The sequence below is a fragment of the Salmo salar genome, chromosome 11 (genome assembly GCF_965601325.2).
Source record: "Salmo salar chromosome 11, fSalSal1, whole genome shotgun sequence".
Taxonomy (NCBI): domain Eukaryota; kingdom Metazoa; phylum Chordata; class Actinopteri; order Salmoniformes; family Salmonidae; genus Salmo; species Salmo salar.
The window spans coordinates 120,699,879-120,723,400 of record NC_138301.1 but is presented as its reverse complement, the minus strand read 5'-3'; the positions used below and the strand labels follow the sequence as shown (position 1 = coordinate 120,723,400).

The 23,522-nt window shown below is 42.0% G+C and overlaps 1 protein-coding gene and 1 non-coding gene across 3 annotated transcripts in view; both read right to left on the bottom strand.

Annotated features, from left to right (window-relative positions):
• Nucleotides 1-13,663: 13,663 nt before the first annotated feature.
• trnal-cag (transfer RNA leucine (anticodon CAG)) lies at nucleotides 13,664-13,746 on the bottom strand. Its single transcript has one exon. It is a non-coding gene; the product is annotated as a tRNA-Leu (tRNA).
• A 538-nt stretch (nucleotides 13,747-14,284) lies between these two features.
• tiam1a (TIAM Rac1 associated GEF 1a) overlaps nucleotides 14,285-23,522 on the bottom strand; it is a 136,818-nt gene continuing 127,580 nt past the window's right edge. For both annotated transcript variants that reach the window (XM_082958333.1, XM_082958334.1), the window contains one exon: nucleotides 14,285-22,725. In XM_082958333.1, the coding sequence (XP_082814459.1) occupies nucleotides 21,932-22,725 (794 nt within the window). In that variant the 3' untranslated portion in view covers nucleotides 14,285-21,931. The remainder of the gene's footprint in view (nucleotides 22,726-23,522) is intronic.

Genomic DNA, 23,522 nt, shown 5'->3' with positions numbered 1-23,522 from the left:
ATCAATGTTTCAGTAGGACTACTCCCTGTTATCAATGTTTCAGTAGGACTACTCCCTCTTATCAATGTTTCAGTAGGACTACTCCCTCCTATCAGTGTTTCAGTAGGACTACTCCCTCTTATCAATGTTTCAGTAGGACTACTCCCTCCTATCAATGTTTCAGTGGGACTACTCCCTCCTATCAATGTTTCAGTAGGACTACTCCCTCCTATCAGTGTTTCAGTAGGACTACTCCCTCATATCAATGTTTCAGTAGGACTACTCCCTCCTATCAATGTTTCAGTAGGACTACTCCCTCCTATCAATGTTTCAGTAGGACTACTCCCTCATATCAGTGTTTCAGTAGGACTACTCCCTCATATCAATGTTTCAGTAGGACTACTCCCTCCTATCAATGTTTCAGTAGGACTACTCCCTGTTATCAATGTTTCAGTAGGACTACTCCCTGTTATCAAAGTTTCAGTAGGACTACTCCCTCATATCAGTGTTTCAGTAGGACTACTCCCTCATATCAGTGTTTCAGTAGGACTACTCCCTCTTATCAATGTTTCAGTAGGACTACTCCCTGTTATCAATGTTTCAGTAGGACTACTCCCTCTTATCAATGTTTCAGTAGGACTACTCCCTCCTATCAGTGTTTCAGTAGGACTACTCCCTCATATCAATGTTTCAGTAGGACTACTCCCTCCTATCAGTGTTTCAGTAGGACTACTCCCTCCTATCAGTGTTTCAGTAGGACTACTCCCTCCTATCAGTGTTTCAGTAGGACTACTCCCTCATATCAGTGTTTCAGTGGGACTACTCCCTCCTATCAATGTTTCAGTAGGACTACTCCCTCATATCAGTGTTTCAGTAGGACTACTCCCTCATATCAGTGTTTCAGTAGGACTACTCCCTCTTATCAATGTTTCAGTAGGACTACTCCCTGTTATCAATGTTTCAGCAGGACTACTCCCTGTTATCAATGTTTCAGTAGGACTACTCCCTCATATCAGTGTTTCAGTAGGACTACTCCCTCATATCAGTGTTTCAGTAGGACTACTCCCTCATATCAGTGTTTCAGTAGGACTACTCCCTCATATCAGTGTTTCAGTGGGACTACTCCCTCCTATCAATGTTTCAGTAGGACTACTCCCTCATATCAGTGTTTCAGTAGGACTACTCCCTCCTATCAATGTTTCAGCAGGACTACTCCCTGTTATCAATGTTTCAGTAGGACTACTCCCTCATATCAGTGTTTCAGTAGGACTACTCCCTCATATCAGTGTTTCAGTAGGACTACTCCCTCATATCAGTGTTTCAGTAGGACTACTCCCTCTTATCAATGTTTCAGTAGGACTACTCCCTGTTATCAATGTTTCAGTAGGACTACTCCCTCTTATCAATGTTTCAGTAGGACTACTCCCTCCTATCAGTGTTTCAGTAGGACTACTCCCTGTTATCAATGTTTCAGTAGGACTACTCCCTCTTATCAATGTTTCAGTAGGACTACTCCCTCATATCAATGTTTCAGTAGGACTACTCCCTCCTATCAGTGTTTCATTAGGACTACTCCCTCATATCAATGTTTCAGTAGGACTACTCCCTCCTATCAGTGTTTCAGTAGGACTACTCCCTCCTATCAGTGTTTCAGTAGGACTACTCCCTCCTATCAGTGTTTCAGTAGGACTACTCCCTCATATCAGTGTTTCAGTGGGACTACTCCCTCCTATCAATGTTTCAGTAGGACTACTCCCTCATATCAGTGTTTCAGTAGGACTACTCCCTCATATCAGTGTTTCAGTAGGACTACTCCCTCTTATCAATGTTTCAGTAGGACTACTCCCTGTTATCAATGTTTCAGTAGGACTACTCCCTGTTATCAAAGTTTCAGTAGGACTACTCCCTCATATCAGTGTTTCAGTAGGACTACTCCCTCATATCAGTGTTTCAGTAGGACTACTCCCTCATATCAGTGTTTCAGTAGGACTACTCCCTCTTATCAATGTTTCAGTAGGACTACTCCCTGTTATCAATGTTTCAGTAGGACTACTCCCTCTTATCAATGTTTCAGTAGGACTACTCCCTCCTATCAGTGTTTCAGTAGGACTACTCCCTCATATCAATGTTTCAGTAGGACTACTCCCTCCTATCAGTGTTTCAGTAGGACTACTCCCTCATATCAATGTTTCAGTAGGACTACTCCCTCCTATCAGTGTTTCAGTAGGCTACTCCCTCCTATCAGTGTTTCAGTAGGACTACTCCCTCCTATCAGTGTTTCAGTAGGACTACTCCCTCATATCAGTGTTTCAGTGGGACTACTCCCTCCTATCAATGTTTCAGTAGGACTACTCCCTCATATCAGTGTTTCAGTAGGACTACTCCCTCATATCAGTGTTTCAGTAGGACTACTCCCTCTTATCAATGTTTCAGTAGGACTACTCCCTGTTATCAATGTTTCAGCAGGACTACTCCCTGTTATCAATGTTTCAGTAGGACTACTCCCTCATATCAGTGTTTCAGTAGGACTACTCCCTCATATCAGTGTTTCAGTAGGACTACTCCCTCATAGCAGTGTTTCAGTAGGACTACTCCCTCTTATCAATGTTTCAGTAGGACTACTCCCTGTTATCAATGTTTCAGTAGGACTACTCCCTCTTATCAATGTTTCAGTAGGACTACTCCCTCCTATCAGTGTTTCAGTAGGACTACTCCCTGTTATCAATGTTTCAGTAGGACTACTCCCTCTTATCAATGTTTCAGTAGGACTACTCCCTCATATCAATGTTTCAGTAGGACTACTCCCTCCTATCAGTGTTTCATTAGGACTACTCCCTCATATCAATGTTTCAGTAGGACTACTCCCTCCTATCAGTGTTTCAGTAGGACTACTCCCTCCTATCAGTGTTTCAGTAGGACTACTCCCTCCTATCAGTGTTTCAGTAGGACTACTCCCTCCTATCAGTGTTTCAGTAGGACTACTCCCTCATATCAGTGTTTCAGTGGGACTACTCCCTCCTATCAATGTTTCAGTAGGACTACTCCCTCATATCAGTGTTTCAGTAGGACTACTCCCTCATATCAGTGTTTCAGTAGGACTACTCCCTCTTATCAATGTTTCAGTAGGACTACTCCCTGTTATCAATGTTTCAGTAGGACTACTCCCTGTTATCAATGTTTCAGTAGGACTACTCCCTCATATCAGTGTTTCAGTAGGACTACTCCCTCATATCAGTGTTTCAGTAGGACTACTCCCTCATATCAGTGTTTCAGTAGGACTACTCCCTCTTATCAATGTTTCAGTAGGACTACTCCCTGTTATCAATGTTTCAGTAGGACTACTCCCTCTTATCAATGTTTCAGTAGGACTACTCCCTCCTATCAGTGTTTCAGTAGGACTACTCCCTGTTATCAATGTTTCAGTAGGACTACTCCCTCTTATCAATGTTTCAGTAGGACTACTCCCTCTTATCAATGTTTCAGTAGGACTACTCCCTCTTATCAATGTTTCAGTAGGACTACTCCCTCCTATCAGTGTTTCAGTAGGACTACTCCCTCTTATCAATGTTTCAGTAGGACTACTCCCTCCTATCAATGTTTCAGTGGGACTACTCCCTCCTATCAATGTTTCAGTAGGACTACTCCCTCCTATCAGTGTTTCAGTAGGACTACTCCCTCATATCAATGTTTCAGTAGGACTACTCCCTCCTATCAATGTTTCAGTAGGACTACTCCCTCCTATCAATGTTTCAGTAGGACTACTCCCTCATATCAGTGTTTCAGTAGGACTACTCCCTCATATCAATGTTTCAGTAGGACTACTCCCTCCTATCAATGTTTCAGTAGGACTACTCCCTGTTATCAATGTTTCAGTAGGACTACTCCCTCTTATCAATGTTTCAGTAGGACTACTCCCTCCTATCAGTGTTTCAGTAGGACTACTCCCTCATATCAATGTTTCAGTAGCACTACTCCCTCCTATCAGTGTTTCAGTAGGACTACTCCCTCATATCAATGTTTCAGTAGGACTACTCCCTCCTATCAGTGTTTCAGTAGGACTACTCCCTCCTATCAGTGTTTCAGTAGGACTACTCCCTCCTATCAGTGTTTCAGTAGGACTACTCCCTCATATCAGTGTTTCAGTGGGACTACTCCCTCCTATCAATGTTTCAGTAGGACTACTCCCTCATATCAGTGTTTCAGTAGGACTACTCCCTCATATCAGTGTTTCAGTAGGACTACTCCCTCTTATCAATGTTTCAGTAGGACTACTCCCTGTTATCAATGTTTCAGCAGGACTACTCCCTGTTATCAATGTTTCAGTAGGACTACTCCCTCTTATCAATGTTTCAGTAGGACTACTCCCTCATATCAATGTTTCAGTAGGACTACTCCCTCCTATCAGTGTTTCATTAGGACTACTCCCTCATATCAATGTTTCAGTAGGACTACTCCCTCCTATCAGTGTTTCAGTAGGACTACTCCCTCCTATCAGTGTTTCAGTAGGACTACTCCCTCCTATCAGTGTTTCAGTAGGACTACTCCCTCCTATCAGTGTTTCAGTAGGACTACTCCCTCCTATCAGTGTTTCAGTAGGACTACTCCCTCATATCAGTGTTTCAGTGGGACTACTCCCTCCTATCAATGTTTCAGTAGGACTACTCCCTCATATCAGTGTTTCAGTAGGACTACTCCCTCATATCAGTGTTTCAGTAGGACTACTCCCTCTTATCAATGTTTCAGTAGGACTACTCCCTGTTATCAATGTTTCAGTAGGACTACTCCCTCATATCAGTGTTTCAGTAGGACTACTCCCTCATATCAGTGTTTCAGTAGGACTACTCCCTCATATCAGTGTTTCAGTAGGACTACTCCCTCTTATCAATGTTTCAGTAGGACTACTCCCTGTTATCAATGTTTCAGTAGGACTACTCCCTCTTATCAATGTTTCAGTAGGACTACTCCCTCCTATCAGTGTTTCAGTAGGACTACTCCCTGTTATCAATGTTTCAGTAGGACTACTCCCTCTTATCAATGTTTCAGTAGGACTACTCCCTCTTATCAATGTTTCAGTAGGACTACTCCCTCTTATCAATGTTTCAGTAGGACTACTCCCTCCTATCAGTGTTTCAGTAGGACTACTCCCTCTTATCAATGTTTCAGTAGGACTACTCCCTCCTATCAATGTTTCAGTGGGACTACTCCCTCCTATCAATGTTTCAGTAGGACTACTCCCTCCTATCAGTGTTTCAGTAGGACTACTCCCTCATATCAATGTTTCAGTAGGACTACTCCCTCCTATCAATGTTTCAGTAGGACTACTCCCTCCTATCAATGTTTCAGTAGGACTACTCCCTCATATCAGTGTTTCAGTAGGACTACTCCCTCATATCAATGTTTCAGTAGGACTACTCCCTCCTATCAATGTTTCAGTAGGACTACTCCCTGTTATCAATGTTTCAGTAGGACTACTCCCTCTTATCAATGTTTCAGTAGGACTACTCCCTCCTATCAGTGTTTCAGTAGGACTACTGCCTCATATCAATGTTTCAGTAGGACTACTCCCTCCTATCAGTGTTTCAGTAGGACTACTCCCTCATATCAATGTTTCAGTAGGACTACTCCCTCCTATCAGTGTTTCAGTAGGACTACTCCCTCCTATCAGTGTTTCAGTAGGACTACTCCCTCCTATCAGTGTTTCAGTAGGACTACTCCCTCATATCAGTGTTTCAGTGGGACTACTCCCTCCTATCAATGTTTCAGTAGGACTACTCCCTCATATCAGTGTTTCAGTAGGACTACTCCCTCATATCAGTGTTTCAGTAGGACTACTCCCTCTTATCAATGTTTCAGTAGGACTACTCCCTGTTATCAATGTTTCAGCAGGACTACTCCCTGTTATCAATGTTTCAGTAGGACTACTCCCTCATATCAGTGTTTCAGTAGGACTACTCCCTCATATCAGTGTTTCAGTAGGACTACTCCCTCATATCAGTGTTTCAGTAGGACTACTCCCTCTTATCAATGTTTCAGTAGGACTACTCCCTGTTATCAATGTTTCAGTAGGACTACTCCCTCTTATCAATGTTTCAGTAGGACTACTCCCTCCTATCAGTGTTTCAGTAGGACTACTCCCTGTTATCAATGTTTCAGTAGGACTACTCCCTCTTATCAATGTTTCAGTAGGACTACTCCCTCATATCAATGTTTCAGTAGGACTACTCCCTCCTATCAGTGTTTCAGTAGGACTACTCCCTCATATCAATGTTTCAGTAGGACTACTCCCTCCTATCAGTGTTTCAGTAGGACTACTCCCTCCTATCAGTGTTTCAGTAGGACTACTCCCTCCTATCAGTGTTTCAGTAGGACTACTCCCTCATATCAGTGTTTCAGTGGGACTACTCCCTCCTATCAATGTTTCAGTAGGACTACTCCCTCATATCAGTGTTTCAGTAGGACTACTCCCTCATATCAGTGTTTCAGTAGGACTACTCCCTCTTATCAATGTTTCAGTAGGACTACTCCCTGTTATCAATGTTTCAGTAGGACTACTCCCTGTTATCAATGTTTCAGTAGGACTACTCCCTCATATCAGTGTTTCAGTAGGACTACTCCCTCATATCAGTGTTTCAGTAGGACTACTCCCTCATATCAGTGTTTCAGTAGGACTACTCCCTCTTATCAATGTTTCAGTAGGTCTACTCCCTGTTATCAATGTTTCAGTAGGACTACTCCCTCTTATCAATGTTTCAGTAGGACTACTCCCTCCTATCAGTGTTTCAGTAGGACTACTCCCTGTTATCAATGTTTCAGTAGGACTACTCCCTCTTATCAATGTTTCAGTAGGACTACTCCCTCTTATCAATGTTTCAGTAGGACTACTCCCTCTTATCAATGTTTCAGTAGGACTACTCCCTCCTATCAGTGTTTCAGTAGGACTACTCCCTCTTATCAATGTTTCAGTAGGACTACTCCCTCCTATCAATGTTTCAGTGGGACTACTCCCTCCTATCAATGTTTCAGTAGGACTACTCCCTCCTATCAGTGTTTCAGTAGGACTACTCCCTCATATCAATGTTTCAGTAGGACTACTCCCTCCTATCAATGTTTCAGTAGGACTACTCCCTCCTATCAATGTTTCAGTAGGACTACTCCCTCATATCAGTGTTTCAGTAGGACTACTCCCTCATATCAATGTTTCAGTAGGACTACTCCCTCCTATCAATGTTTCAGTAGGACTACTCCCTGTTATCAATGTTTCAGTAGGACTACTCCCTGTTATCAAAGTTTCAGTAGGACTACTCCCTCATATCAGTGTTTCAGTAGGACTACTCCCTCATATCAGTGTTTCAGTAGGACTACTCCCTCTTATCAATGTTTCAGTAGGACTACTCCCTGTTATCAATGTTTCAGTAGGACTACTCCCTCTTATCAATGTTTCAGTAGGACTACTCCCTCCTATCAGTGTTTCAGTAGGACTACTCCCTCATATCAATGTTTCAGTAGGACTACTCCCTCCTATCAGTGTTTCAGTAGGACTACTCCCTCCTATCAGTGTTTCAGTAGGACTACTCCCTCCTATCAGTGTTTCAGTAGGACTACTCCCTCATATCAGTGTTTCAGTGGGACTACTCCCTCCTATCAATGTTTCAGTAGGACTACTCCCTCATATCAGTGTTTCAGTAGGACTACTCCCTCATATCAGTGTTTCAGTAGGACTACTCCCTCTTATCAATGTTTCAGTAGGACTACTCCCTGTTATCAATGTTTCAGCAGGACTACTCCCTGTTATCAATGTTTCAGTAGGACTACTCCCTCATATCAGTGTTTCAGTAGGACTACTCCCTCATATCAGTGTTTCAGTAGGACTACTCCCTCATATCAGTGTTTCAGTAGGACTACTCCCTCATATCAGTGTTTCAGTGGGACTACTCCCTCCTATCAATGTTTCAGTAGGACTACTCCCTCATATCAGTGTTTCAGTAGGACTACTCCCTCATATCAGTGTTTCAGTAGGACTACTCCCTCTTATCAATGTTTCAGTAGGACTACTCCCTGTTATCAATGTTTCAGTAGGACTACTCCCTGTTATCAATGTTTCAGTAGGACTACTCCCTCATATCAGTGTTTCAGTAGGACTACTCCCTCATATCAGTGTTTCAGTAGGACTACTCCCTCATATCAGTGTTTCAGTAGGACTACTCCCTCTTATCAATGTTTCAGTAGGACTACTCCCTGTTATCAATGTTTCAGTAGGACTACTCCCTCTTATCAATGTTTCAGTAGGACTACTCCCTCCTATCAGTGTTTCAGTAGGACTACTCCCTGTTATCAATGTTTCAGTAGGACTACTCCCTCTTATCAATGTTTCAGTAGGACTACTCCCTCATATCAATGTTTCAGTAGGACTACTCCCTCCTATCAGTGTTTCAGTAGGACTACTCCCTCCTATCAGTGTTTCAGTAGGACTACTCCCTCCTATCAGTGTTTCAGTGGGACTACTCCCTCCTATCAGTGTTTCAGTGGGACTACTCCCTCCTATCAGTGTTTCAGTGGGACTACTCCCTCCTATCAGTGTTTCAGTAGGACTACTCCCTCCTATCAATGTTTCAGTGGGACTACTCCCTCCTATCAGTGTTTCAGTGGGACTACTCCCTCCTATCAGTGTTTCAGTGGGACTACTCCCTCCTATCAGTGTTTCAGTAGGACTACTCCCTCCTATCAGTGTTTCAGTAGGACTACTCCCTCCTATCAGTGTTTCAGTAGGACTACTCCCTCCTATCAGTGTTTCAGTGGGACTACTCCCTCCTATCAGTGTTTCAGTAGGATTACTCCCTCCTATCAGTGTTTCAGTGGGACTACTCCCTCCTATCAGTGTTTCAGTAGGACTACTCCCTCCTATCAGTGTTTCAGTAGGACTACTCCCTCCTATCAGTGTTTCAGTAGGACTACTCCCTCTTATCAGTGTTTCAGTAGGACTACTCCCTCCTATCAGTGTTTCAGTGGGACAACTCCCTCCTATCAGTGTTTCAGTAGGACTACTCCCTCCTATCAGTGTTTCAGTAGGACTACTCCCTCCTATCAGTGTTTCAGTAGGACTACTCCCTCCTATCAGTGTTTCAGTGGGACTACTCCCTCCTATCAGTGTTTCAGTAGGACTACTCCCTCCTATCAGTGTTTCAGTAGGACTACTCCCTCATATCAATGTTTCAGTAGGACTACTCCCTCCTATCAGTGTTTCAGTAGGACTACTCCCTCATATCAATGTTTCAGTAGGACTACTCCCTCCTATCAGTGTTTCAGTAGGACTACTCCCTCCTATCAGTGTTTCAGTAGGTCTACTCCCTCCTATCAGTGTTTCAGTGGGACTACTCCCTCCTATCAGTGTTTCAGTAGGTCTACTCCCTCCTATCAGTGTTTCAGTAGGACTACTCCCTCCTATCAGTGTTTCAGTAGGACTACTCCCTCCTATCAGTGTTTCAGTGGGACTACTCCCTCCTATCAGTGTTTCAGTGGGACTACTCCCTCCTATCAGTGTTTCAGTGGGACTACTCCCTCCTATCAGTGTTTCAGTAGGACTACTCCCTCCTATCAATGTTTCAGTGGGACTACTCCCTCCTATCAGTGTTTCAGTGGGACTACTCCCTCCTATCAGTGTTTCAGTGGGACTACTCCCTCCTATCAGTGTTTCAGTAGGACTACTCCCTCCTATCTCCTATCAGTGTTTCAGTGGGACTACTCCCTCCTATCAGTGTTTCAGTGGGACTACTCCCTCCTATCAGTGTTTCAGTAGGACTACTCCCTCCTATCAGTGTTTCAGTAGGACTACTCCCTCCTATCAGTGTTTCAGTAGGACTACTCCCTCCTATCAGTGTTTCAGTGGGACTACTCCCTCCTATCAGTGTTTCAGTAGGATTACTCCCTCCTATCAGTGTTTCAGTGGGACTACTCCCTCCTATCAGTGTTTCAGTAGGACTACTCCCTCCTATCAGTGTTTCAGTAGGACTACTCCCTCCTATCAGTGTTTCAGTAGGACTACTCCCTCTTATCAGTGTTTCAGTAGGACTACTCCCTCCTATCAGTGTTTCAGTGGGACTACTCCCTCCTATCAGTGTTTCAGTAGGACTACTCCCTCCTATCAGTGTTTCAGTAGGACTACTCCCTCCTATCAGTGTTTCAGTAGGACTACTCCCTCCTATCAGTGTTTCAGTGGGACTACTCCCTCCTATCAGTGTTTCAGTAGGACTACTCCCTCCTATCAGTGTTTCAGTAGGACTACTCCCTCATATCAATGTTTCAGTAGGACTACTCCCTCCTATCAGTGTTTCAGTAGGACTACTCCCTCATATCAATGTTTCAGTAGGACTACTCCCTCCTATCAGTGTTTCAGTAGGACTACTCCCTCCTATCAGTGTTTCAGTAGGACTACTCCCTCATATCAGTGTTTCAGTGGGACTACTCCCTCCTATCAATGTTTCAGTAGGACTACTCCCTCATATCAGTGTTTCAGTAGGACTACTCCCTCATATCAGTGTTTCAGTAGGACTACTCCCTCTTATCAATGTTTCAGTAGGACTACTCCCTGTTATCAATGTTTCAGTAGGACTACTCCCTGTTATCAATGTTTCAGTAGGACTACTCCCTCATATCAGTGTTTCAGTAGGACTACTCCCTCATATCAGTGTTTCAGTAGGACTACTCCCTCATATCAGTGTTTCAGTAGGACTACTCCCTCTTATCAATGTTTCAGTAGGACTACTCCCTGTTATCAATGTTTCAGTAGGACTACTCCCTCTTATCAATGTTTCAGTAGAGGGAGTAGTCCTACTGAAACATTGATATGAGGGAGTAGTCCTACTGAAACATTGATAGGAGGGAGTAGTCCTACTGAAACATTGATATGAGGGAGTAGTCCTACTGAAACACTGATAGGAGGGAGTAGTCCTACTGAAACATTGATAGGAGGGAGTAGTCCTACTGAAACATTGATAAGAGGGAGTAGTCCTACTGAAACATTGATAACAGGGAGTAGTCCTACTGAAACATTGATAAGAGGGAGTAGTCCTACTGAAACATTGATAACAGGGAGTAGTCCTACTGAAACACTAATAGGAGGGAGTAGTCCCACTGAAACATTTGATAACAGGAAGTAGACCTACTGAAACATTGATAAGAGGGAATAGTCACGTTGAAGCATTGGGATCATTAATAGCTAGCTGTTAGTGACTTTTGTTTTGTTTATGGTGAAAATGCCGTTTAAACATCAATGGAAAAATCTTTTATTTATTTAGGGCCAAATTTGAGCTAATTATTTTGTTGCTGTTGATCATTCTCAGTTAAGTAATGCTATTAACTTGATTAATTATTTGAATCGTTTGACAACCCCAGTGTTTATGTTTGTTGTGGTAGTCTAGTGCGTTCACAATAACCATTTTGTGGTTATGTGGAACCGACTTGGAAGTAGCACACCAATGGCTGTGTCCGTTATTTTATTAATACATTTTATATTAATACATTTTATATTAATACATTTTATATTTAGACATTCCTCGACCCTTTAAAATACGCTTTTCAATACTGGGAAAACAATGAATGAATTAATATAGACATTAAGAAAGTTAAAGACTTGTATAATGCGCTAACGTACAGGTATTAATAAGGAGTTTTTAAACTGGTTATTTGTCTCCATCTAGTGTTAGAACAGTTGTACTACAACCTGACTAACTTCATTAGAAATCAAACAACAATAACTGACTTTACATTCGTTAATATAATGGTGTCGATGAAACAATCGGACACAAACTGGGGGCCGTTATCTGACATGATTGCCCTGGGAAAGCCCACCATTATATTAATTAATTCATCTGTAAATAGCCCACCCAATCTACCTACCTCATCCCCATATTGTTTTTATTTACTTTGCTGCTCTTTTGCACACCAGTATCACTACTTACACACCATCCATCATCTGCACATCATCATCTGCTCATCTATCACTCCAGTGTTAATTTGCTAAATTGTAATTACTTTGCTACTATGGCCTATTTATTGCCTTACCTCCTCATGCCATTTGCACACACTGTATATAGACTTTATTTTTTTTCTACTGTGTCATTGACTGTACGCTTGTTTATTCCATGTGTAACTCTGTGTTGTTGTAGGCCCTCAATGTAAATAAGAATTTGTTCACTGTTTCACTGTGACCTTCTGGGCTTTCTGTAATACAGGTAACTGACAAAATAATAATATAAAATATTTGGAGTAAATGAGGAATACAAAGTATATTAAATGCAGGTGCTTCCACATAGGTGTGGTTCCTAAGTTAATTAAGCAATTAACATCCCATAATGCTTAGGGTCATGTATAAAAATGCTGGGCAGGCATATTTTAGATTTCGGGGATAAATTGACATAAAACATTGTTGAATTTAAACGTTCTGCTGACAGGTGCCTCATTCATAACCGTTGTGTAAACTGAATACAGTATCTGGCTGCACCATTTCTGAAAAATCGATGCATTTTCAAAAATATTGAGATTTATAAACTTTTGCGTATGCCATACGCACACGTTTCCTGTTATAAAACTGTGAACGAGCATTATAACTCCGCCTGAAAAACACCCACAATTCACCTTTTTTTTTATGGTTTACAATAACGCCCTTTATTTTCTGTAGGAAGTATCTAAAGTAAATATCAATGGGTGAACTTGGTCAAATGTCTTTTGGAGGGTTTTGGCAGAATGTTTTTTTTTTAATTTTGCAGTGACGTTTCTGAATTGTTGTGGACCTGTAAACAGATTATAATGTTGCACTGTTCAGAAAAACATGGTCTACTCGGGAAAAAATAAATGAAAACTACAGTAGGGCCCTATTTACAGTGTGGTAACCTACACACTTCAACGCAAAATATCAACTGTCTATTCACCTGTTAAATTCTACTGTATGTTATAAACTGCGCTCCCTGTTGAATGCATATAGTCTAGAGCAAAAAAACTATACCTTGTAATAGCCGATCTAATAGGCTACAATTAATTGAGAGATGCGCATGGTCATTTGTTGTATGGCTACTTCGAGATTATCCACTCATCATGTCCAGAAAAGGTGAGGAATTTATTCTGCAATGGTCATGATATGTATAATAATGTAATATGTTGATAAATTAAATATTGTCTACTGGAGAAATGTAACATTGCTTTATTCAGACGTAGCCTACAAAACGTCAATGGAAAAAGTCTGTTCTACCGTTAAACTTCGGATCGCATTGAGGGTAAATTACTTGAGTTAATATACTTCCTGACTGTGAAGAAGGTCCAGTGAAATGAGACGGGACGTTGCCCATCCTAAATTGTTGTCGGCTATTTCGCGAGTATGAAATCATCAGTCAGAAAAGGTGAGGAATTTATAGTTCAATTATCATGGAAATGAAATAAATAGTAGGAACTAGATGACTATATCTAATTATTTGAGATGTTTTACTTTTTTTATTTAACTAGGCACGTCAGTTAAGAACAAATTCTTAAGAATAAACCCGGACGACGCATTGTGCGCCGCCCTATGGGACTCCCTATCACGGCCGGTTGTGATACAGCCTGGATTCAAACCAGGGAGTCTGTAGTGACGGCTTTAGTACTGAGATGCAGTGCCTTAGACCGCTGCGCCACTTGGGAGGCCAAAAAAAAAAAAGACTGTCAGAAGTGGGATTCGAACCCACGCCTCCAGGGGAGACTGCGACCTGAACGCAGCGCCTTAGACCGCTCGGCCATCCTGACACACTGAATACGGTGGTACAATTAGTATATATTTCGCTCTTCTCACTAACACAAACGATTGCATCTTGTATTTAGTTACCTGTTTTTATTGTTTTGAATAATAGTGTCATCATATATTCCTGCTACTGTTGCCTTCTGGGAATGCAATACTTCAACCAATAGAAACTGTTCGTACACATGGTTTAAAGTTAACGGGGAGGAAAGCACATTCTCACGTCAAGTTCATTTTTTTATTTTTTTTAATAAAAGTCCCAATTTTTGCGTGAAAATCATGTTGGCCAACGATTTATAAACGAGGCAAGATGAGGACAGTGGAGAGACCATGAAGATACAGACCAGTATTCTTTTGGTAGTTAGTGAAACACTTTCCCATGAAGAGTTACTGCCTCCTGGTGGTCAATCTGGTGTACTTCATGTGAAGAATCCATTCAGACTCCAGCAATTTACAGTTTTACAGTTTCTCAATCGCATACAAGCAATATTTTTTGTAACAACGTTGTCAGTTTTCGAAACGGTGTTCACAAGACACAAAACTATCTGACAGTTTGCAAAACAGTCCTTTATTTTTTATTTATTTTTATGTAGCTGCCTTTCCAAAACAAATACATCAATCCAAACCAAATGATACTGTCAGACTTGCAAGTGCATTCTTTAAAACATGACCGTCTGCAAAAAGATTAACACAAACATACATTTGTTGAGTCTAAGCTGACAAAACAGAAAGTTAGTCTGTCTTTTAAGTAGATTTGAGATCAATAGATTGTCTTTGCAGTAACTAAATCATGATGATCAAATTTGGAAATACAACTATCGAAAGGTGCAGGAATTATAGGTAATTACTGTCCTTTTTTTAAATGCATATTTCACCAAACAATTTCATACACATCAAAATAAATATTATTCCTGATCAAAAAAGGAAAAATAGAAAATATCCACATTGTGTGCCGGATTTATTCATCGCCATCATTATAATCCAGATGCCGGTGTGCTCATAGGTTCGTCAACTTTCCAACGACGCAGAAACACAATCCACAATCGAAATAAAGAAACGGTGAATACAACTGATACGAACCAAGTCTCAAATCACACCGAAAACAAACCTGTAATGTTGGAGATGATGTCTTTTAGGAGTAACCCAAAGTTACTTACAAAATAACTCAACTTTCTTCTCTGCAATGTTGTCAAGAATCATAGCAGTTAGACAGTTCCCATGTTTACATCTTTCTTTATATTCTACTACTGAAAACGCCATTTAACATTTTGTACAGTTGCCGGAAACAGTGAACACATTTGTAACATGTTCTCTTCTTATGAAAACAACGTGTTGATATTCTGTCAGCAAAACACTTTTACACTCGACTTTGTATTCATTGATGACAATTCTATTTTTAGCAAAAATGGGTCTAAGATATTCAATCCAGGTAACAAAGACAATAACATTATCTGACTTTCTGAAAATCTATTTAATCATTTGACCATGGTTGGTTTGCTATCGGTCCGTTTAGCCATAGTTAATTTGACAATGGTTGGTTTGCTATAGGCACGTTTAACCAGTTCATTTGACCATGGTTGGCTTGCTATCGGTCCGTTTAGCCATAGTTAATTTGACAATGGTTGGTTTGCTATAGGCACGTTTAACCAGTTCATTTGACCATGGTTGGTTTGCTATAGGTATGTTTAACCAGTTAATTTGACCATGGTTGGTTTGCTATAGGCACGTTTAACCATTTCATTTGACCATGGTTGGTTTGCTATAGGTATGTTTAACCAGTTAATTTGACCATGGTTGGTTTGCTATAGGCACGTTTAACCAGTTCATTTCACCATGGTTGGTTTGCTATAGGTACGTTTAACCAGTTAATTTGACCATGGTTAGTTTGCTATAGGTACATTTAACCACAATTCATTTGACCATGGTTGGTTTGCTATAGGACGTTTAACCATAGTCCATTTGACCATGGTTGGTTTACTGTAGGTCCGTTTAACCATAGTTAATTTGACCATGGTTGGTTTGCTGTAGGTACGTTTAACCACAATTCATTTGACCATGGTTGGTTTGCCATAGGTATGTTTAGCCAGTTAATTTGACCATGGTTGGTTTGCTATAGGTATGTTTAACCAGTTAATTTGACCATGGTTGGTTTGCTATAGGTACGTTTAACCAGTTCATTTGACCATGGTTGGTTTGCTATAGGTTCATTTAAAACAAGTTAATTTGACCATGGTTGGTTTGCTATAGGTACATTTAACCAGTTCATTTGACCATGGTTGGTTTGCTATAGGTATGTTTAACCAGTTAATTTGACCATGGTTGGTTTGCTATAGGTACATTTAACCAGTTCATTTGACCATGGTTAGTGTACTACAGGTTTAGCCAGTTAATTTGACCATGGTTGGCTTGCTATCGGTCCGTTTAGCGATAGTTAATTTGACAATGGTTGGTTTGCTATAGGCACGTTTAACCAGTACATTTGACCATGGTTGGTTTGCTATAGGTATGTTTAACCAGTTAATTTGACCATGGTTGGTTTGCTATAGGCACGTTTAACCAGTTCATTTCACCATGGTTGGTTTGCTATAGGTACATTTAACCAGTTCATTTGACCATGGTTGGTTTGCTATAGGTACATTTAACCAGTTAATTTGACCACGTTTGGTTTGCTATAGGTTTAACCAGTTAATTTGACCATGGTTGGTTTGCTATAGGTTTAACCAGTTAATTTGACCACGGTTGGTTTGCTATAGGTTTAACCAGTTAATTTGACCATGGTTGGTTTGCTATAGGTTTAACCAGTTCATTTGACCATGGTTGGTTTGCTATAGGTTTAACCAGTTAATTTGACCACGGTTGGTTTGCTATAGGTTTAACCAGTTAATTTGACCATGGTTGGTTTGCTATAGGTTTAACCAGTTCATTTGACCACGGTTGGTTTGCTATAGGTTTAACCACAGTTCCAAAAGATGCTTGTACCCGATCCAGAAACTGTAATGAACCATCTGCATTGTCAGACTGCTTCATCCTCGTCTTTTCATCATTTAATAAACAGGTCTGTCTAAATAAAGACACATTAACAGGATATATATATATATATATATATATTATTGAGAAACTCACACAAAAAAAAAGACAAAATACCAAAATCCGATAAGAAATGTAAATTTTTTATAATAATAACAATAGTAATAATAATAATAATAGTTATATTAATGGTAATCAACAGTCCTATTTACGAACACAGTTTTTAAAAATGCAAAATACAAACAAAAAAGAGGGGAAAGTCAAAGGAAGTCACAAGATTCACCTCTAGACCAGCGATTGTACTTCACAATGTCTGCGTCCCAAAACACTACCCTATACCCTAGGATAGTGCACTACTTTAGACCAGAGCCCTACGGGGAACTGGGCAAAAGTATTACACTATATAAGGGATAGGGTGCTGTTTGGGATGCATCCAATCTCAGGGGTAGTAGTAGTAGTAGTAGTAGTAGTAGTAGTATAGGTCCTAGGAGTGATTAAAAGATCATTGATTTGCCATGTGTGCTAACGCTAACAACTCTATCAACAACAACTACTACTATTAGTTGTGTTTTTAGTCCAGCATTCCTGAACATCCTGCATGTAGATCTCATTGCTAACTCGGAGCCAGCAGTTTTATCTGCATGATTGTGTGAACTAACAAGGAACAACTCGGGGCCCTTGTTATATATATATATATATATATATAAAAGCTATAACTGGAGCCAGAGTGTTTCTTGTTATAGAAGCTCTAACGTTTATAGAACCCCTATGAATGTATATTGTGCAGGTAAAACTCCGGGTCCTGTATGTGTTGTTTTGATCAGAAAGTCTCACAGTTCCATGTAATTCTGTCCCACGGTTGAGTAGAAGTGCAGTTTGAATACATCCATAAATGGTGCACTAGTCTGTGCTATTTTTTTTTGTTGTTGTTGAGATATACAGTATTCTGTGTTTTGTGCCAAGTGTATTAGATAGACATAGAACAAGACAGTGTAGGAGAGAAAGCACAGTAGTTTAGCGGTAGCCGGCCTAGTAAGGAATTAGGACATAGATCCCTGGTTGGGAATAGACAGGAAGTTGCTCTGGATAAGAGCATCTGTTAAATGACCAAAATGTCAAACGTAGACAGACAAGAAAGACTTGCTTTTTAAAAAAAAAAAAATTCTTCAGATTTCAAACTTCAACCTTTTTGTTGTTGTTGTAGCTTTGCTCATTTGTAGATAAATATCGTTCTGTTTGACATGACAACAACAAAAAGATCGGGCAATTAATCCAGAGAGGTATACAAAGCAGGATACAAAGCAGGATCAATGAGTTCAACAGCTAACTTTAAATAAACAACCAGAGATAAATATAGATTTTCTGGTTTATTAATAATAAGAAAGCTAAACTTTAAAATGTGTTTTTAGTTATTTGGTTCAGTTAGACTATGGCCCATTTCAACCTTGTCTTTTTAAATAAATTATCTTATTTTAGAATATTTAGGCAAGTTAGCCGGTTAACTCATTCGATCCTGCTTTGTGGTACACTACACGTATCTGGAAACCAGGGAAGGTTTGTTCTACTTCAAAACTGAAAAATCTTTAGTTTCTATTTCCACTCAGCAGAGAGGACCCAGCGGTTGTTTTGTTTTGGTTTTGGAGGACTGATGGGGCGGGTCTTCAATAGTGCGAAACCAAAAGAAGAACAGGCGTCCGAGTGTTCGAAAAAACGTTTTCGTCTTTGCTTTGTGTGCTGCCTTGATTGTGACTTATCGTACAACCACAAGAGGAAACAGAAGCTAAGGATAACTCCTTTAAGCGTTAGTCAGAAGCTAAGGATAACTCCTTTAAGAATTAGTCATAAGCTAAGGATAACTCCTTTAAGAATTAGTCATAAGCTAAGGATAACTCCTTTAAGAGCTAGTCAGAAGCTAAGGATAACTCCTTTAAGAATTAGTCATAAGCTAAGGATAACTCCTTTAAGAGCTAGTCATTGCTTTTGAATTCGGAAACAATTCTTTAACCAATGAGATTTTAGCTAGCTAGATGAGCTAGCTAACATTTCTAATGATAAAGTTGACTAGCTTTCGTTAATGTTGATAATATTGTCAAACTACCTGCATTATCCACATTGATACAGAGAGTTAGACGATGTCAAAATGTTTTTATTTTTATTTTTTAATCTTTTGATTGAAAAGGTGAAAAAGGTCAGTGACGAAACATAACAACTCGTAAAGTCGGGGTATCAAAATTACCTCCGACTTTTCCACTTGGAAGACCGACTTGGCAGGGTCGTTCAACTATTTAGTTCCCAGTCGGAACCTCGTACTTCCCAGTTCTGAGGAGCATTTTGAAGGCAGCATGACACGGTAGTCGGGTCGACATTGGCAGCAGTCCAAATGGGTATACTACAAAGCATATTTATTGAGTTATCCAGCTTACTTGCCTAAATATTCTGAAATAACTTCTTACTTTAAAGATAAGCTTGAAATGGGCATGGTCTAATTTACTCAAGAACCAAAAAAACACAGATCTAAGTTTATCTTTCTTAAATGAACCAGAAAAAAATGATGGTTATTTCTGTTGTTTTTTTAAAATCAACATCAGCTGGGTAATTCATTGATCCTGCTTTGCAGTCAGTAACAGCAGGGTTTTTTTTTTTTGTCAAACATTTTCCTTTCAAACAAAACTCCAAAGAAAATTCAAGTAAAACAGGAAGTCATATTATTACTATGATGCCATATCCTGTCCCATGCGAGGGTCAGGGAGTGAGTAACACTGGATGTCATGTAAACAGAAAAAAAACACACAAAATAAAAAAATAAAAAAATGTGTTTAGTTCATTTTTTTTCCCATAGTCAACAAAATCAAGATTTGAACAAATATGTTGGTAGACGTGAATAAAAATTATGTTATTTTAGAAAAGACAATAAGCTATAATTGTGCCTGGACAGTTGCTCTGAGTGCTATCAGCAGCCGATATGGAGCAGAACAGTGTAAGCGCGGTAAAGCTAGCAGGGTTGTACACCATAGAGATGGAAAGAGATCTCATCTTTGTATTAATATCCAAGTTGTGTCCTCTATCTATCTCTATGTATTATATTACACAGCAGTCTGTAGCCCCTGAAGACAAGGTTTAGGATCAGAACCCTATATGGGTCCAGGGTGAAAAAACAGTGCACTAAAAAAAGGGTACACGGTACGGTAGCATCTGAGATGCAGACAAGGTTTAGAAGTTACACACAGCCCTTGAGTGTTACAAACAAACAAACAAACACAGTTTCTAAGTCAGAGAAGCAAAAAATATGACCCATCATTCCTGCGTTTGAAAAATAAACTTTTTTTTTTTTTTTTTTTGGCAACAAGATCATAGTTCAGTGTGTTTGCGTGTGCGGCCTCTCTCTCCCATCTGATACCAATTCAGTTGAGGCATTGTGAGACTGTGAGTCTGTCACCAAGTAGAAGAAGACAGTAGGATTGTCAGGAGAAAGTGGGCGATGGGTTGTATTCATTAGTGCAAATCGTTTTGTAATGGAAAACGTTTCGTAAATGAAAAACGAGTGTTCTTATGAGAAAAGTTCAGGTTAGTCCCTCCCTGTTTGCTTCCGTTTGGTTCCGTGGGAATAAACCCGTGGAGTGGTGAGGGGAGATAAGAGTTTACATCGACAAGGGTCCTTCTTCCCTCCTCGAAAACCTCCTTTTTAAAGCTTGTGTGAACGAACTCAGCAGTCACGTTTGTGTCCCGTCTGTCATGTCCCGTCTGTCATGTCCCGTCTGTCATGTCCCGTCTGTCATGTCCCGTCTGTCATGTCCCGTCTGTTATGTCCCGTCTGTTTTATCCCGTCTGTCATATCCCGTCTGTCATGTCCCGTCTGTCATGTCCCGTCTGTTTTATCCCGTCTGTCATATCCCGTCTGTCATGTCCCGTCTGTCATGTCCCGTCTGTCATGGCCCATCTGTTTTATCCCGTCTGTCATAGCCCATCTGTTTTATCCCGTCTGTCATAGCCCATCTGTTTTATCCCGTCTGTCATATCCCGTCTGTCATGTCCCGTCTGTCATAGCCCATCTGTTTTATCCCGTCTGTCATATCCCGTCTGTTTTATCCCGTCTGTTTTATCCCGTCTGTCATATCCCGTCTGTCATGTCCCGTCTGTCATGTCCCGGTCTGTCATAGCCCATCTGTTTTATCCCGTCTGTCATGTCCCGTCTGTCATAGCCCATCTGTTTTATCCCGTCTGTCATATCCCGTCTGTCATGTCCCGTCTGTCATGTCCCGTCTGTCATGTCCCGTCTGTCATGTCCCGTCTGTCATGTCCCGTCTGTCATAGCCCATCTGTTTTATCCCGTCTGTCATATCCCGTCTGTCATGTCCCGTCTGTCATAGCCCATCTGTTTTATCCCGTCTGTCATATCCCGTCTGTTTTATCCCGTCTGTTTTATCCCGTCTGTCATATCCCGTCTGTCATGTCCCGTCTGTCATGTCCCGTCTGTCATGTCCCGTCTGTCATGTCCCGTCTGTCATAGCCCATCTGTTTTATCCCGTCTGTCATATCCCGTCTGTCATGTCCCGTCTGTCATGTCCCGTCTGTCATGTCCCGTCTGTCATGTCCCGTCTGTCATGTCCCGTCTGTCATAGCCCATCTGTTTTATCCCGTCTGTTTTACCCCCGTCTGTTTTACCCCATCTGTCATAGCCAGTTTGTTTTATCCCGTCTGTCATGTCCCGTCTGTCATGTCCAGTTTGTTTTATCCCATCTGTTTTATCCCATCTGTTTTATCCCATCTGTCATAGCCCGTCATTCATATCCCGTCTGTTTTATCCCGTCTGTCATATCCCGTCTGTTTTATCCCGTCTGTTTTATCCCGTCTGTCATATCCCGTCTGTCATGTCCCGTCTGTCATGTCCCGTCTGTCATATCCCGTCTGTTTTATCCCGTCTGTCATGTCCCGTCTGTCATATCCCGTCTGTTTTATCCCGTCTGTTTTATCCCGTCTGTCATATCCCGTCTGTCATGTCCCGTCTGTCATGTCCCGTCTGTCATGTCCCGCCTGTCATATCCTCTTCTCCCTAGAAGGCGTTGATCCCTCTCTTCTCTTCCTCTCTTCCTGTTGTTCATCCCTCGCTCCCTCCCTCTCTCTTCTCTTCCTCTCTTTCTGTTGTTCATCACTCCCTCCCTCTCAGTCTCAGAAGATGTCGTTGTTCCCTCCGTTGGCGTAGTCTTCGCGTCGCACCCAGATGACATCACAGTGGTCCCTCTCGGCCACTCTCTCCACGGAACACTGCTTCCCGGCCACGCCCTCCGCAGCCCATTGCTTCCTTAGGGGGGTAAGCTTCACCGGCAGGGCAGGGGACCGTGAGGGGGGAGGGACGGGGGAGTCAGAGTCTACCTGTAACTCACCCCTTTCACCCCCCTCGTCCTCTTGGAGAATGCCATGGGAGCTCCTCCTCTCTTCCTCTACCGCTCCGTTCTGTCTCCTCTCATCTTTCTTTCCCTCCTCCTCCTCCTCCTCTTCTACCCCTCTGTCCTGGTCTTGGCTCCTCTCCTCTAGAGTCGCTCCCTCCATCCTCTCCTCCAGGAGGCTGGGTTCGGCTGATGAAGCCCTGACTGACTTGCAGTACTCGTCATCGTCGCTCAGAATGTCCGTCTCTTTCACCTCCATCCTTCCCTCTATCCCTCCCTCCATCCTTCTCTCCTCCCCCGTCACTCCTCCCTGGTCGTCGTAGCAACCCAGGTCGAACTGTTCCTCCACCCAGCGGTCAGTGTCGCCTCCAGTCACCAACAGCATCCGCTGCTGAGGCTTCTGAGTAGGAAGCAGGGGGTTATGGGAATGTGGAGGCTGTTGGGAATGGTCATGGGTAGAGTGGGAGGGGTTAGAGTCAGAGTCTTCGTGGTTGTCATGGAGAACGAGGTCGGTGTCAATGGTGAATCGGTTCCTAACCAGCTTCCTGCGACCAAGGGTCCGAGACGGGGCTGAGACTAGAAGGAGAGAGAGAGAGGGAGGGAGAGAGATGGGAGAGAAAAGAAGGGACAGGAGAGAAAGCGAGAGAGAAGGACAGGAAAGAGAGAGAGATGGGAGAGAGGGACAGGAGAGAGAGAGAGAGAGAGGGTCAGGAGAGAGAGAAGGACAGGAGAGAGAGAGAAAGGGAGAGACAGGAGAGAGAGATGAGAAGGAGCGGAGAGAGAGAATGATGAGAGAGAGAGGAGAGAGAGAGGGTCAGGAGAGAGAGAGAGAGAGAAGGACAGGAGAGAGAGAGGGGGAAGAGAGAGAAACAGGAGAAAGGAGAGAGAGAGAGCGAGAGAGAAAGAGAGAGGGAGAAAGAGAGAGAGAGGGGGGAGCGAGAAGGACATGAGAGAGAGAAAGAGGACAGGAGAGAGATGGGAGGAGAGCGAGAAGACGAGAGAGACGAGAGAGAGAGGAGAGAGAGATGAGAGCGAGGTGAGAGCGAGGTGAGAGAGGAGAGAGAGAGACGGGGGGGGGCAAGAGAGGAGAGAGAGAGCGAGAGGAGGAGATGACGAGAGGAGAGAGAGACGAGAGAGAGGAGAGAGAGAGGAGAGAGAGAGGAGAGAGAGAGGAGAGGGGGGGGGGCAAGAGAGGAGAGAGAGACGAGAGAGAGATGAGAGCGAGGTGAGAGAGAGGAGAGAGAGAGAGGCGAGAGTGTTAGTACATCACAGTACAAAGACAAATTAAAATGCAGTAACACACTACACAGAGAAACAGGGTAGAGACAACGCTACACTGTTGTTGATAGTTAACAAGGAAAGGTAAACTAGTT